The sequence below is a fragment of the Miniopterus natalensis genome, chromosome 3, assembly GCF_054644295.1.
Source record: "Miniopterus natalensis isolate mMinNat1 chromosome 3, mMinNat1.hap1, whole genome shotgun sequence".
NCBI classification, from domain to species: Eukaryota; Metazoa; Chordata; class Mammalia; order Chiroptera; family Miniopteridae; genus Miniopterus; species Miniopterus natalensis.
This window is the reverse complement of record NC_142083.1, coordinates 95,841,897-95,858,092: the sequence shown is the minus strand read 5'-3', so window position 1 is coordinate 95,858,092 and position 16,196 is coordinate 95,841,897. Positions and strand designations below refer to the sequence as shown.

Below are 16,196 nucleotides of genomic sequence, written 5' to 3'. Positions count from 1 at the left end.
TGCTAGCTCCACCACCACCCCTCCCCCCAGCTGCATTAAGCACAGAGGTGCTCACCCACCGGCTGAAGCCTGGTGTGTGGGTACTGAGCCAGAAGGCAGGACAATGCCCCCTACAGGAGTCACCGTCCCTAAGACAGGCTAGGAGCTCCCAAACCTGGAAGAGGTGATAAGGCCCACAGCTTCCAAGAGCACGTTGTGCCCAACCCCACAATCTCCAGGGTTGGGTTACATCAAACAAAATGAGTAGAGGAAGTGGGATTCTCAAATACAAGGATGAGCAGCCAGCCAGAATGAACACACATTTGGGAAAAGTCAACACCCTGAAAGATAGCCACCAAATTAATAGAAGAACTGATACCCAAGGAAAGGGGTTAATAGTATAGGTAGAGGAGGACTGTAGAACACAGAAAATTCATACCCCTGGAGAGACTTAAGAGGACCTTTCATCTATGAAAAAGAAACAAATAGAGATCTTAAAAGGTTTAATTTTGTTAACGTTTTTTAAAAGATCAACTGAACAGTAGAAAGAGATAAAAGGTAGCTAAGTGCGCTGGAAAATCAAGTCAAACAATTTTATAAGAACACAGTATAATAAGACAAAAGAAAGTTTGAAAGAAAAATTAAGACACTTAAAAAGACAGATCTGAGCCAACATGTGTCCATCAGATGCTCCAGAGAACAGAACACACACAATGCAAGACAATAATAATAATAAAATTTTCCAGTGCTAAAGAAAGAGACACGCCTTCAGATTGAAAAGGCCCATCTACTGCTTTAAATGGGACAAAGACCTCATTGACATTGACATATTCATATGGATAAAAGGTACTATCTGTTAGAAAACATCTTGACTCTACATGCACACAATGACAGAGATTTGATTTTACTGTTGTTGTTTTTTAATATGGAGCACTTCACGAATTTGCGTGGCATCCTTGCGCAGGGGCCATGCTAATCTTCTCTGTATTGTCCCAGTTTTAGTATATGTGCTACCAAAGCGAGCACGGAAATTTTAAGTACATAAAGCAAAAACAGGTAAATATTATGGGAAATTGACAAGTTCACAGAAATCAAATGGATTAAACAGACAAAAATTAGGTAGGATCTATTGCAGTGATTTGCTAATGAGCATAAGGACTTCCTGGAGGTCTTATGAGAAATGCAGACACTCCATCCCCCTCCAGATCCAACTCTGCATCTTTGAGAGGGGTATGAGAATTCACATTGTTAACAGGTAGTCCAGGTGATTCTCACATAGGTAGTATGGGACCATACTTTAAGACTCCCTAGGTTAAATAATTTAATGAATAGCTTGACTTAATAGACAGATTGAGAACTTTGTACCAAAAAGAAAATTATTATTCTTTTCAAATACCATGGAGCATGCATAAAAACAATCTAGGAGACCACAAACGAAACTTCAGAAATGTCCAAAAAAACAAACCAAATAAGCCGTTCTCTGATCATCATTAGTAAAATTAGCCATTAACACAAAAGGAAAACAAAAATAGACAAAAAACTATTTACCTAGATCATTTGTAAAAAAAACCTTCTAAATAAAGAGAGGAGAAAAAAACCCCTAAAATCACAAACTAATTAGAAATAAATGACAATAAAAACACTACATAAACAGTAAAATTTGTGGGATAAGGACAAAGCAGTGTTCAGAGGAAAATTTATAGTCTTAACATGGACATATTAGAAAACAAGACTGAATATAAATAAATTAAACATTTACCTTAAGAAACCAGGATATATGGTGGGGGTAAGGTAGAACCAAAGCAATAAATTAAACCAAAAAGTTTACAGAAGGAATCAAGATAAAAGTAGAAATGAACTGAAATAGAAAAGAATGAATGAATGAATGAATGACAAAATAAACAAAGTATATATGCTCAATAAAACCAAAAGCTGGGCACAGTTTGAGCAGATGGAGAGAGCTTTTCATATTCTACTCAGTTTACTTCTGAATTGTTTGAATCTTTTCTAAAGTGAAATCACTCACATATTAGATGTTATATAAAATGATGAAAAATAATGTTAAAATACCTAAGAAATTCTATGTAGGCTACAAACGCAAGAAATAAGACATTATTTATTCCAATATTGATCCACAGGTCATTTTTTATTTTTATTAGGACTGAAAAAGATGCTGTAGTAAGTCAGATACCACCCACTAGCTTCACTTACAGAAACGCTCTATTGGGTGAAAGGATCACATCTCTCCCTCTGGGCCTGCCTTTCACGGGCATTTAGTGCTTGTTCAGCATCGTTCCACATGAATCATTCATGCACATCACTGAATTATTCCTTGTGCTGTCTGACTCACCTGCCCAGAGCCCTCCTAATGCCATCAGCCAGGCTATCCTTTAATCTGAGCTGTCCAGGGCATCTCTGGGTGCCTTCAGGGTGCCATGCCCTTGATGGTTCTGGATACAGAGGGACTAATTAAAGTGCCACTGGGAAGGAGAAAGACTTCTTCCTCCTCTCTTGTCATGAACCAACAAAGCTTCATTGTCTGAACCAGAAGTTTCAAGCTGATGGCCTGAAAGCCAAATATGGCCATTTTCTACCTTTGATCCATAGAAAATTGTGAATTAGTTACCAACATAAAAAAGGGAGGGGGCGGGGAGAAATCGAACACAAAGAAACTCAGATACCTGACTTCTCTTAAAACTAGAAAGCCTCGCACCACTGTGCCCACTTCCCCATGATGACAGTCAGCCGAGCTGTGTCAAGGCTCTTGCCGACACCCCCAGCACTCTATGCCAAGGGTTGTGCTTGTTATCCCGCCCTCCTTGCTCATGTCTCTGAAAATATCCATTTTAATTGGCACCATGTGCCAGTGATCCCAATATTTCAGGATCCAAACTCTATCTCTCAAACTGATTCTTCTATCCCAAGCAGCAAAAAAATTCTTTGTCAGATTATGTTTCCTGAGTCACAGTTTGGAAAATACTGTCACAGTAATTGTAACTCAGTGATGTAATGACCGAACTCAGCAGGGAGGGCTGCCCAGGGTGCCAAATCACCATCTATACCACACCTCACTCATTGATTCACTCAGTCAGTTATTCAATTCACTCGCTTAACAAAGATTCATTTACAAACTAACTCTATGCCAGGCACTTTTCTAAGGACCAGGGACACAGCAGGCAAATAAACAGCACACATCTCTGCCAATACGAAGCTTAGATCTAGGGTAGAGAAGGTATTTCAAGCCCTAAATATGTAATTTGTAAAAGACCTACAGGAGTCCTTGGATGAGTGGGGGGCTCCATGAACTATTATGTACCTTCTACTCCTATGGATTTTGTAATCAGAAATAGGATTTTCCTATAAACTCAACCTAGGATTTACAATTTCAGAGCTGACAAGCACAGGAAATACCTAATCTACCCCTTCTTTTCAAAGGGGAGGAAACGGGGCCTCAGAGACTGTGACTTAGCCAAGGCCCTACAGTTGGTGGAAAAGCCCAAACTAGCTGCTCCAGGCTTGCTGAGTCTCAGTTACTTGTTCTTTTTACTCCCTTAAACAGGAGTCACAAGATCCAACATCTTTAGAAGATGTAAAACAGCAACATGAGTCTCAGAGTCATAATAGAGAGTGGTGGGGACCAGGGCAAATGAGAGGAAGCACACTCAGAATAAGTTTTTTGATTCAAAATAAAACAGAAACAATCAGGACCACAGCACAACACCAGGCCAGTCAATGAAACATGTCGCGATCTGAAGCTGGTCCTTGCAGTCACAGGTCCCAGCCCTCCCCTTTTGGCCCATCTCTTTCATTCATCACTATGTTTCTACCCTCCTCATCTTGAATTTAAGCATAATTTTTTCAAGTCATAACTAACAAGAATCCTCTCCTACAAGCCCTATTTTCTCGAGATTGTTTTTTCCTCAAGTTGAAATATATTTTTAATGTAATGAAAGTGAAAAAATGATAAATATGAAGGGTTCATATTCATTTCCTTGATTTTAGTAATGTCTTAATATAACAACACAAAATTAATTTTCTATTTATCTAAAATTCACATCTTTAAAGAGTCAAAAACCTAAATAATTTTCTATAAAAATGTTTTTAAAATATATTAAGACTTCCTTGCCTTCTTAAAAGAGTATGTTGAATATAATTTAGTCTTTTCTTGACACTAATAGACAATATCTGGACAGAAATGGGTCAGTGACCCAGGAGATACTGTCTGGAGCTAATATGCTTTTGCATCTTTCATTACTATTTCTTTGCGTGGCATCTCCCACCCAAGTTTCAGAAGTGCAGGATACGAGTTTGAAGACAAGGGCAGAGCCCCTTCCCATTCCTTCCTGGCTTTTTGTGAACCTTCGATGATTTTTGTTGTTTTATTTTGTTTTTTTACTTTATAGTTACCTCGATTTGTATGGTATAGATGAGATTTTAAATGTAAATTTTTGACCTCTTTCTTTTATAGCCCCCAAATCCAAGCCACAAGAGCCTAAGACATCTCCAAGCATTCCTTCCATTTCAAGTGGACTCTGCTCTTCAGGCCTCTGGTTCAGAACCACCAGGGGCTCTTTGTTAAAAGTGTTCTACCTCCCATGCACAAATCCTGGTAGCTTAAAAATTAGACCTAAAATAGCACTGTAAGTAAATGCCCTTAGTGATCCTTGCACATATCAAATTTTGAGATCCACAGCCCTCTTTTCTTTGAACTGTGGTTCTCAAATATTGTTGCAAATTGTCATCATGTGGGGCGCTCAAAACGAGGTACAATGCTGAGCCCAAACTCAGGATGCGAACAGAACCTCTGGGTAGTAGGACCTGGGCATCTGGGCTTATTTTATTTATTTACTTATTACTTTTCAGTTTGAGCGAGCTGTAGATTTCACACGCCACGTGCAAGAAGCGATACACAAAGATCCCATGTACCCTGCATCCAGTTCCCCCACGGCAACATCTCGCTGTTATGACTGTAGCACAACAGCACAGTCAGGAAACTGGCATGGATACCGTCCTACTCAGCTTTTCTAGGCTAGGTCTCCTCTTTCACTTTGCTCTATTTCTTCCTTTGCTGATGCTTAGCTCTAATGAATCTACTAAAAAAACTTTTCAGTTTGAAAAAATTTTAAAGCCATAGAAAATTTATCAGAATAGTATAATACCCCAAGCCCCTTCCATCTACATTCACCAACCACTAGCATTTTGCCCCATTTCTCCCTTTCTCGCCTCTCCCTTTGCGCCTCCTCAGTTCGTATGGCCTGTTCTTTATTCCGGCCCGTTTATGCCTTAGTGTGAACATCAGGAACGCTTGTGCCTACACACTCCAGCAGGAGTCTCTGAGAACAAGAGCCTCCTCTTACATAGCCACAACGTAATTACCACATTTGGGAAATTTAACATCAATGCAATATTATTATCTAACATAATATAGCTAATATTCTACTTTTCTGAATGCCCCCAAACTATCCTTAAATTTATAGCAATTCTCCTCCCCAGGACCTCACGTAGCATAATCACGGGATCTCTTTACCTTCCTTTAGTCTGGAGCAGCCTTCCTCTGTCTCTCATGCCACTGGCATGTTTGAAGACTCCAGGCCAGTTGTTTTGTAGACTGTCCCTCAATTTGGGTTTGTCTGGTTGTTTACTCATTGAATCTCATTTTTGAAAAACATTTCCTCAACATTCCCAGCAATGAGGTCACTGGGGAGAGACCTGGCAGAGGAGAGGTCTTCTCGATCATTGTTTAAAACAGTTAAGCATAACTGATGGATGGCCCCGTCTAAACACCTTGCTCCCAGGCAGAATATCAATAATATTCACCACAGACCGGGCCCCTGTGGACAGATGGGCACCTTCAGAAGCAAAAACAGGTCAGTGCCATTCCCAGCTTCTTAATCCCAAGGAACGGGAGTCATGGGGTTTGGATTTCCAGTCTCGGCTTCTTTGAGGCCTGGGCAAGCAACATCATTTCTCTACTCCTCAGTCTCCTCAAACTATAAAATGAAATGAAAATACTTAGCACTTAACTCATAGGGTGATGCCATGATGGATGGTACACACTCAACACAATGCTCAGCACTTAGTAAGTGCTCATTTAATGTGAGCCTTTACTATTCTTTTTTTTAAAATAATGTCATTATTTCTCTTAGCAATATTTTTTCTGATATATCTCCTCTGTCAAGAGAAACAAAAGAAAAAATAAATAAAAGGGACTACATTAAACTACAAAGTTTTTATATAGCAAAGAAAATCATCAACAAAACAAAAAGATAACCTACTGAACAGAAGAAGATATTTGCCAATAATATATGATAAGTGGTTAATATCCAAAATTCATAAAGAACTCATATAACTCAACACCAAAAAAAACAAACAATCTAATTTAAAGAAACAGGCAAAGGACCTGAATGGACATTTCCCCAAAGAAGACATATAGATGACCAATAGACATATGAAAAGATGCTCAGTGTCACTAATCATCAGAGAAATGCAAATTAACACCACAATGAGATACCCCCTCACACCAGTCGGAATGGATACCATCAATAATAAATCAACAAACAAGTCTTGGCGAGGATGTGGAGACAAGGGGACCCTTTGCGTTGTTGGTGGGAATGCAGACTGGTGCAGCCACTACGGAAAATAGTACAGAGATTCCTCAAAAAATTAAAAATGGAACTGCCTTATAACCCAGCAATTCCACTTCTAGGTACATATCCAAATAAAACCAAAACACTAGTTTGAAAGACTACATGCACCCCTATGTTCACTGGAGCATTATTTACAATAGCCAAGATATGGAAGCAGCCCAAGGGCCTGTCAATAGACAAGTGGATAAAAAAGCTGTGGTACATATATACAATGGAATATTACTCGGCCATAAAAAAGAATGAAATCTTATGATTTGCAACAGTATAGATGGACCTAGAAGGTATTATGTTAAGTGAAATGAGTCAGTCAAATGCAGACAAATACCATATGATTTCACTTATATGTGGAATCTAAACAGCAAAATAAATGAACAAAATTGAAACAGACTCATAGATACAGAGAACATTTTGATGGTTGCCTGAGGGGTGGGGGTGTTGAGGGACTGGGTGAAAAGGTGAAGGGATTAAGAAGCACAAATTGGTAGTTACAAAATAGTCATGGGGAAGTAAAGTACAGCATAGGGAATATAGTCAATAATATTGTAATAACTCTGTATGGTGCCAGGTGGGTACTGGATGTATCAAGGGGAACACTTCGTAAAGTTTATGATTGTCTAAACACTATTCTGTACACCTGAAACTAATATAATATCTAATATCAACTATAATTGAAAAATAAAAAAGAAATCTATATTTTATATCAAAAGGAAAATAAATTAAAATAATGTCATTAAGCCAAATCTCTCATGTGTTTTAAATCTTCTGGGGTGTTGAGGGACTGAGTGAAAAGTGTGAAAAAGGTGAAAAAGTTGGGTGGGCCAGAAGTTTTTTTTGTTAAAGCCAAATCCTGTTGTTACCTGTAGTATTCCCAAATATAAACAAAGAATCTCTCATGGGGCCCATTCGATGGCCCAGCTGCTTGGCTAAGGGAAAGACCCTGGCCTTTCAGGGTTATGACGCAGAAAAGTGGTCTTACCATTACATCCTGAATAGTTAAGAGGATCCTTTCTTTGTCCATACTGCTTGTAGGGTCAGGATGTCCATGTGCATTCTGAAGGGAGAAGTTGGCATCACAGGGTGTGGTGCTGGTGGGAGATTTGGAATCCTAGGGACAAGCAGAGAGAACTGGGTATGCTAAAAGCAACTTACATCCCTGAAGACATGCTGGGCCCTCATTCTGTCTATTGGCCTCCATGCCTCCCATCTCTCCCCTCACTAAGTCGTTCTCTGCTCTAGATCCCACAGCTGATCTGATCAAACTGATCCCTGCTTTACCAGCATCACTGAGGAACAAGCTAGTAAGTGGACCAGGATTCAGACTCGGGCCACCAACTCCCAAAACCGTGTCCTGAGCTGAGTGAGGACCAGTGCATTAAGATGGCCATACATGCTGAGTAAAAATGGTGGGATTATCAAATAGTATGAATAGTATGATCCCATTTATATGAAAATAACAATAAAAAGTAAAGAAAAAAGCCCTGGCTGGTGTGACTCAGTTAGTTGGGCAATATCCCATGCACCAAAAAGGTTGCCTATTAGATTCCCGGTCAGGGCACATGCCCAGGTTGCAGGCTTGATCCCCAGTCGGGGTACATGAAGGAGGCAGCCGATCAATGTTTCTCTCTCACAACAATGTTTTTCTCTCACATCAATGTTTCCCTTTCCCTCCCTCCCTCTTTCCTTCTCTCTCCTTTTCCCTCTCCCTTCCTCGCTCTTTAAAAAAATCAATACAAATATATTTTTTTAAAAAGGTAAAGAAAAAAAGGCATTCACTCAAAGGTTAATTACATGGTAACCTGAAACAGAAGTACCCAAGCAATCGAATTGCTCTAAAAATGATCCCTCATGTTTCCAAGTCTCACCACTGAAATTAATGAATACTGAAGGGATTTGCCCCGGAGCCCTATTGGGGACAAGGTGGGTGGGCTACTCCAGTGGGGATGCTTGGCCAACGATGGCACAACTGCCTAAATCACCAAGTACCAACTGGTGGGTGAGCTGTCATGGGCCATGATAGTCCACACATTATGGGCCATGGCAGACCTACTGGTGGCACACCGGTTGTGACAGGTCTTTAAGTTGTTTATATGTATTAGCCAGTAACAACGACTTTAAAACACTAAATTTTAATTGCATACAAATACCCAACTCATCCCACTCTGGGATCCACACAATGGAAAACTCAGAGAAGGCATTCCTATGGCCTATCCTACTCTCAGGGACTGACAAGATAAATAATCTTGGGAAATACAACTCACTCACTGGGGGTGGGCCAGAAAGAACATTCCAGATAACAATTTCCTCTTGGATATAATATGTGCCATTTTTAATCTGGGTGGCTGCATACCTACCTATTCACAGAAATGATCTCTGGGATGGTGAGATTATGAAAGGACTTTTATTTTCTTTGTACCATTTGAATTTTTTATATTGATCATGCATTATCGGGGGGGAAGATATCTCAATAATAGAAAAAAATGTACATTTTATTTCATTCCTGATACTTAAATGTAGTTAAATGGAGCCTTATCACCCACTGCAATACACAGCCCAAGGAAGGCCAACCTAATTAGAGCTGGCACTTTGGTGAACTCTCTGGAAAGAGGTGCCCTCCTTTCACTGGAGTTGCTAAACTGCAAAACAAAACAAAACACCCTATAATGGCTTTCCCCAACTCAAAGTCAAATCCCTCATCCTTTCCACAGCTCTCAAAGCCCTACGTGGTCTAAGCCCTGCCTGCTTCTCCGGCCTCCCCTCCTCTTCCTCGACCCCGCACTCGGCTCCCGCCACACTGGCCTCCTGCCTCAGGGCCTCCGACACCTGCTGCTCCCTGTGCCTGGAATGCTCTTCTCCACATGGCCCATTCCCTGGCTTCCTGAGGCCTCTGCTCACACATGAGCTCATCAAGGCAGAGCCCCTGCCCTCCCACATCAAGCGGCAGCCCCTGCCCACTTCCCCCGGCGCCTCCTCCACTCTGTTTCTCTGACAGCCCTCTCAGCTCCTGGCATATCACAGACTCATCGGTTGTCTGTTTTCTCTCCAGTGTGGAAAACGGCGCCTGGGACCTGTGCTGAGGACTGCGGCACACTGGAGCACATGCCTCTGAGGGGGACGGCTGCTCTTCAGCTCAGGCGCTGCTGTTGTGTAAGAATGTGGCTCCCAAATTCCCAAATCTTCCGATTTTAAGAGAAGGCCCAACTTCAGACTTCGACATGGAATTTCCTGATTCTTAAATGTCAGCTAGTAATTCACACCTTTGAAAGCACTGTGCAAGTCAGTGGGGTGGCGGCCAACAGGACACATCTGCAGCACGCGGGCTGTGAACTCAGCCGCCAAGAAATTGAAGTTCACTAAGGATGTAATTGAGGGTGAAAGGCTGGTGTGTTTCAACAGTGAGGTCAGATGAAAAGTATACACGCAGACATGCATTTCCTTTTGCTCCATTTCAGGCTGCTCTTGCAAACAGAGTAAGGTGGCTGAGGATATTTAGCCACGTGTTTTTCATTCCCTGTTCAGATTGCATCTCTTATGGCTTTGCATTTGCCGAAAACTGGCGCTGCCATTTTACTCACTTAGCAAGAAAATAACTCCATGGGGAAACTGACCGTGAAGCATATGGAGCCCCCTCAAGATGGGGAGGAAAAGGAAAGAAAGAAGGACAGTGGAGCACTCACAGTGGGCGAAATTCAGCGCTGGCGGAGCAGGGCTCTGCTGATTCTGAGCACGCGCGCCGGAATGCTAATGGGGCTTAATAGCTTGTGAGGGACAGGCTCCCAGGTTTCAGGGAGTTTGGGAGCTTGCAAAGGAAGGAATACATGTTCATGTAACAGGAGGTATCAAATGGTCGAAGGAGAAGCGGGAACGACCATGCCTCTTGCTTGAAGGGCATATACGCATCCTGTGACATGGGCTGGGGCTGGGGCTGTAACAGACTGAACTCAGCCATAAACCAGCCTTTCAGATTAAGAGAAACTGCTGGTTGTTTGCAGACTGATCACGAGCATGGATTGTTTGGTTGATTCAACAGCAAGTGGGTGAGTGTGTTGTGTGTATGTGTGTGGGAGGTAGGTGTTAAAGGCAACAAAGTCCACAATTTTGCTTACAGTAAAATCTCATTTCTATGGATGGGGTACAAAACAAGGTCATTGGGTCATTCCATAGAAAAGAACTCTTCTTTTTCCAGGAAGGAAGAAATAAATAACAGAAGGTGCCCTGCCACTTGCTGTAGCACTGAGCCGAGGCCACTCCTACCTGTGGATGACCCCCAGAAGCATCCTTTGCATTGACAGTCACGTCCCCACGTGGCTCAAAATCTTCAAAATAGTCCAGAGGCGGTTCGATGTGGAGCCGTGGGCCAGCTTCTGTTCTGATCTGCACAGATTTCTACAGACAAAAATTCAGACCATTTCAGATATGGTAGAACAGACATCTGGATCCCTCTGAGGCGAGCCTGCTGGGGGCTGACCGCAGGCGTGTCTGTGCACAGCACAGCATGCGGTCCTGCACGCGGCCCAGCATCATCCCCTGCAGGCCAGCCAGCCGGCCGGCTCAAGCCACCTCTGCATAGAAGTCTTTACCAGTTCCTACTGCCCAAAGTGGGTTCAGGTGAATTTTTTAGCAACTTTTTGGCTTGAAATAACTTACCTATAGAATTTTAGCAGGTGTTAAACTTCTCAAATAGCTTTGTGATCAAATGTTTAGGAAACCCTGGGTATTTTCCTTCAAGGCTTCTCAGGGCCTTTACTATGGCCCCTCCCCCACCCTCTACACACACTTGTAGATATCCTAAAATAAAACACCGCATACAACATTTCTCATACTTTCTGGGCCATGGAAACTGTGTGTTGTGGGGCCTCTCTTCCTCTCAGCATTCCTTGGGTCATTCTTTGGGAAACCCACTCCTTGGCCCGTGTGGCAGACTGCAGGCTGCCCCCAGCGTCCATCTCCCCTTCCTCTCCTGTAGCTGGGGAACCATGTGAGCACATCCTTGAGGTTGTGTCCTTAAAGCAGGGGTGGGGAACATCCGGCCCACGGGCAGCATATGGCCCACGAAATCATTTGGTCTGGTGGGACTCAAAACTCAATAAATCTAGCTTTTTTCATAGCTAATTTTTAAGTTGATAATTTTGCATGGTCCTGGAATGATATTATAAATATCCAAATGGCCCATGGTAGAAAACAGGTTCCCCACCCTTGCCCTAAAGGGAAGGGCACAACTGTCCATTGTCCATCTGGAACATGGAGGTGGTGGTGAGCTGCCAAAACTGTGAGAGGAAGCAACATTAGGAGGACAGTGGAGCAAAGGACAGTTCATGCCTGGGCTCCTCCGTGACCTCGAGGAGCAGGGTGGCTGCCCACCACTGTCCTGTCAGAGAGACATCAGCTTCCATGTTGTTCAAGCCACTGCTACTTGGGCCTCTCTGTTTTAGCAGCAAACCTGTACCCTAAACCATGTACCAGGCATGCGAAGCTCTCTACACTCACCCCAACCTCTTTCCTACATTGGTTCCTGCACACATAGCGATACCCCTGACAACTGGGCCAATCAGAACTGTTCTCTGGCCCCAGGTGCCTGCAGTTTTTCAGTCCAGCATCTCCCTGGTTCTCCTTGGAGGTCCACTCCCTCCCTCCTCCCCCTGCAGTCCAGGTGAGGCCCAAGGGCGGAAAGGTGACTCAGGGCTGGTCAGTCAGCCCATTCTGTCCCCACCACAGCCCTGGCCAGTTGGTTCAGGGATGGGCTGGACCTGTGGCAGCCAATGAGTAGCCCTAGGTGTCCTGCTAGGGCTGTGGGGAGGAGGTGCTCCCTTCCCCAGGGGTGCTAAGCTAAAGTGAGGTATACCAGGAGCTGCTGGGGACCATCCTGCCCCTAACTCAGAGACACGGAGCTGAGAGACTGAAGCAGACTCCTGACAGGTTTGTTCAGACCCCTGAGTCAAGAGAAGACACTGCTCCAGTTCCAATGCTGGCATCAGAGCTGGCTGCACTGGGTGGGCAGGCAAGTCAAGCGAGGCGCCCGGGGAGCGACAGTTAAGGAGGCGCTCCCTCGCGGGTGCTCTGCACATGCACAAATCCAGGAGGGAGGGTCCTTAAAACTTACCTTCCCGGGCGTCACCCTAATGCAGTCCCGGTACTGAGAGAAGGAAGAGGGCCACCAAGCCACGTGTCCTGAGTTACCCAGCTGAGGGAGAGTGAAAGACATGCATTTCCCCTCACCCGGCAGCATTAGAACTGCTCACAGGGCAAGATTCAGCTCCCCTGCAAACAGTGAACTCAGCCATCAGCTTACAAAGCAGAGCTTGGGGAACCTGCGGGACAGTCAGTGGTCAGGACAGAACTCCCTTCTCATCCATGGCCACACTGCCCTCACACCAGGTGCCATTTCACTAATGCAAACTGGTCACCACTCCAAGTGCTTTGGGTGCATTTATTTGCTCATTTATTCCTCACGGTAACCACAGGGGGAAACCGAGGCACAAGTCTATAAACCACTTGCCCAAGGTCACACAGCTAGGGGGCCACAGAGCCTAGATTTGAACCCCAGCAGTATGGCTCCAGAGATCAATGTTGAGCCAATGTTTCCTTTAAAAAGTAAACACTTTAGGCTTTGCCAGCCATATGGTCTCTGTCACAATATTCAACAATCCCCTTATAGCTTGAAAGCAGCCATGGATAATGCCTAGGAAATGGGCATGGCTGTGTCTCAAAGACGCTTTATTTGCAAAAACAGGCTGTAGCCAAATCTGGCTCACGAGCTGGTGTTTGCTGACTGACCCTAGGCCTAAACCACCAGGCTATCCAGCAGTCCTTCCTTACCCACAAGGGACAAGTTCCAAGAGCCCAGCAGATGCCTGAAACCACGGGTAGTACTGAACCCTATATATGCTGGTTTTTTCTGGGCATATACAAAACCTATGATAAAGTTTAATTTATAAATTAGGCACAGTAAGAGTTTAACAAAAGTAGTAATAAAACAGAATAATTATAATAATATACTATAATAAAAGTTATGGGATTATTAAGTAGGACAAGGTGACTTGAACACAAGCACTGGGGTACCTTGACAGTGGACCTGATAACCGAGGTGGCTACTAAGTGACTAAGAGGCAGGCCACTTCCACAGCACGGAGGTGCTGACAAAGGGTGATTCACACCTGGAGTAGGACGGAGCCCGACAGCGTGAGATTTCATCTTGCTACTCCGAAGAGTGCGTGACTTAGAATTATAAATTGTTCATTTCTGGAATCTTACATTTAATATTTTCGGACCCCAGCTGACTGCACGTGCCCAGCCTGTGCTACTACAGTGCCTTTGGGGAGAAACAAATAATTCCTGAGACTGTCAACACTCAGAAAGGGAAACAGGGACTGAGCTATCGATCATTCCAGGAAAAGATCTTTGCGAGAGTATAAGGGCCTGAAAAAGGCAGGTGGGAGCCGCCCTGTCAGGGAACAGGGGGGTGGAAGAGGCGCAGAGAAGTTGCCACAGGGTGTTTTCCCGGTCACCTGGCAATGCGCCCTGCTCTTTCTGGAACCGAGCGCTCCACTCCACCTTGCTCGTGACCATCAGCCTCGCTGCCTTGGGCTCAGGCCACCCGCGCTGCCTGCCAGGCTTTGCAAACTTGCTTTCAGAGCATTTCTTAGCATCAGCGGTGGGGCCAGGGAGGGTAGCACTACACAGGACATATAAACCTGGGGCTTCCAGGCGAGGAGACTCCTGGGGGCTTTTCTGCCTAAGGCCAGGGGAAGCTGCAAAAGCCTTGGATTTCATTACAGAGATGGATTTTCCATGACACCTTCAAAGAGAGTGTGCTCCCTCCTTCCCAGGAACCACTCAAAAATTGTCCAAATGCTGAAACCCTGCAAGGAAGGAGGCAGGGCACGAGGGAAGCCTACTGGGCAGGGGGCCCAGCCAGGCCCCTCCCTGGATCTGTTCCTTTACCTAGAGAGGGAGGGCTTGGACTGGGGCCCAGCTACTCCACGTGCCATCCACGGGCCAGCAGCACTGACTTCCCCTGGGGATTTGTGAGAAATGTACAATTTCAAGCTCCTCTCAGACCTGGGAACCAGAATCTGCATTTTAACAAGACTCCAGGTGACTTACACACACATTGAAGTTTAAGTGCCGTGAGATCTAGGGGTATTGTTGTCTCAGCCCACCCAGCATGCGTTCCCCAGTCTCCTAGTAAAAGCACCCTGGTTTTCTTTTGGTGAATCCTCCCCCCACAGACCCCAATCCAAGTGTCCACGTGTAACGGAGACCAGGTGTGGGTGGAGCATATGACCCTGGCCTGGCCAATCTGAGCATTAGATGCCACTGGCCCACAGTCACCGGGTGGCTGGTCAGGGGAGCCAAAGACATGCAATAGCAGGATGACAGAATGTAAGTTGGGAGCGGCTGCTGGCCATCTTGGTACCAAAAAGGGCAACATGGGGAAAAAACAGAGCTGACAGATAGAGAAGAGCCCTGCTACATTGTCTGAGCACCTGGATCCAGCCATGCCTGAATGGGTTTTCCCACTGGCAAGTAAAAGAGTTGGATTTCATGTAGCTCTGCTAGCCTGATCTGAATTATAAATGTGAGAAAGGGCTCCCACGCTCAAGGAGGAACGCTCACATACCTCTCTCTCTTCTACAGCTTTCCCATCCTCCCTTTCCCCAAAAGTATCCCTCTCCCTTCCCTGGAGCTTAGCACAACCGCTTGCCCCACCAACACGTCAGGAGACAGGTATACAGTAGGCATTAAGGGAGTTAATCAGCGAGTCCTGAGTACTGACTACGTACATGTCAGGATATAAAACATCTCAAAACCAATGCCCTGGCCCGTCGAGGAGTTCACACAGCACACATATGGAAGGTGTTTATGAAGCAACATGTGACGAAACTAAACGCTGAGTGGGTACCAGAGAGGGGAATAAATAGTCCCTCCATCTGGCTGGCTCTACTGCCTCAGACCCAGGGAGGCACCTCTGCCACCACTGAGAGAAGGTGGAGAGCAGCCCTGCCCACATGATGGTGCCCACCTCCCCAGAAAGAGCGCAAGGCTGGCAGGTTCCAACCCAGCCCCAGGCATGCCAGCTCCCTGCCTCCCACCTTCACGCCCTCGCAAGGATGATGCCCACGCTCCTGGCTGGCTCCCTGCCTGGCACGCTGGTTTACCCCCAGTGGGCGTTGCTAAGCAGCTGCTCTCTCCTGCCCACTTCCAGGGCCCAGACTTGGGTAGACCTTTGCAGTATCAATCATAGACCAGGACAGAATGTAAAAGCCCCAGTACCCAAACACCCATGTTCCAGCCTGCCAGCCCAAGGCCAGCGTGTTTATACTCAGCCACACTCAGGACAGCACTGTGCTCAGAGTTATTTGTGGCTGCTGCTCCTCTCAGCAGAGTGTCCTAAGAGGTGTGCATAAAGCTCTCGGTCAATTAGAAACAAAGATCCAGGCTGGGGCTGCTCTGTTCCGCGGTGCAGGGTGTGCAGTATGCAAATGGCTCCCTCTAGAGGTAGGAGAGCTCGGAGCACACAGAGGCAGGCTCCGGGTGGGGAGTAAATCTGCCTTATTTGATGTGCTCTTCCCG

General features: G+C 45.1%; 1 protein-coding gene and 1 non-coding gene across 2 annotated transcripts in view; both read right to left on the bottom strand.

Moving 5' to 3' along the window:
• KATNIP (katanin interacting protein) overlaps positions 1 to 16,196 on the bottom strand; it is a 175,237-nt gene that overhangs the window by 93,833 nt on the left and 65,208 nt on the right. The window contains exons 6-7 of the mRNA XM_016216235.2: positions 10,878 to 11,009; positions 7,603 to 7,731 (exon numbers count right to left, since the gene is read on the bottom strand). Of these exons, the coding sequence (XP_016071721.2) occupies positions 7,603 to 7,731; positions 10,878 to 11,009 (261 nt within the window). The remainder of the gene's footprint in view (positions 1 to 7,602; positions 7,732 to 10,877; positions 11,010 to 16,196) is intronic.
• LOC148093578 (U6 spliceosomal RNA) lies at positions 899 to 1,005 on the bottom strand. Its single transcript, XR_015714319.1, has one exon. It is a non-coding gene; the product is annotated as a U6 spliceosomal RNA (small nuclear RNA).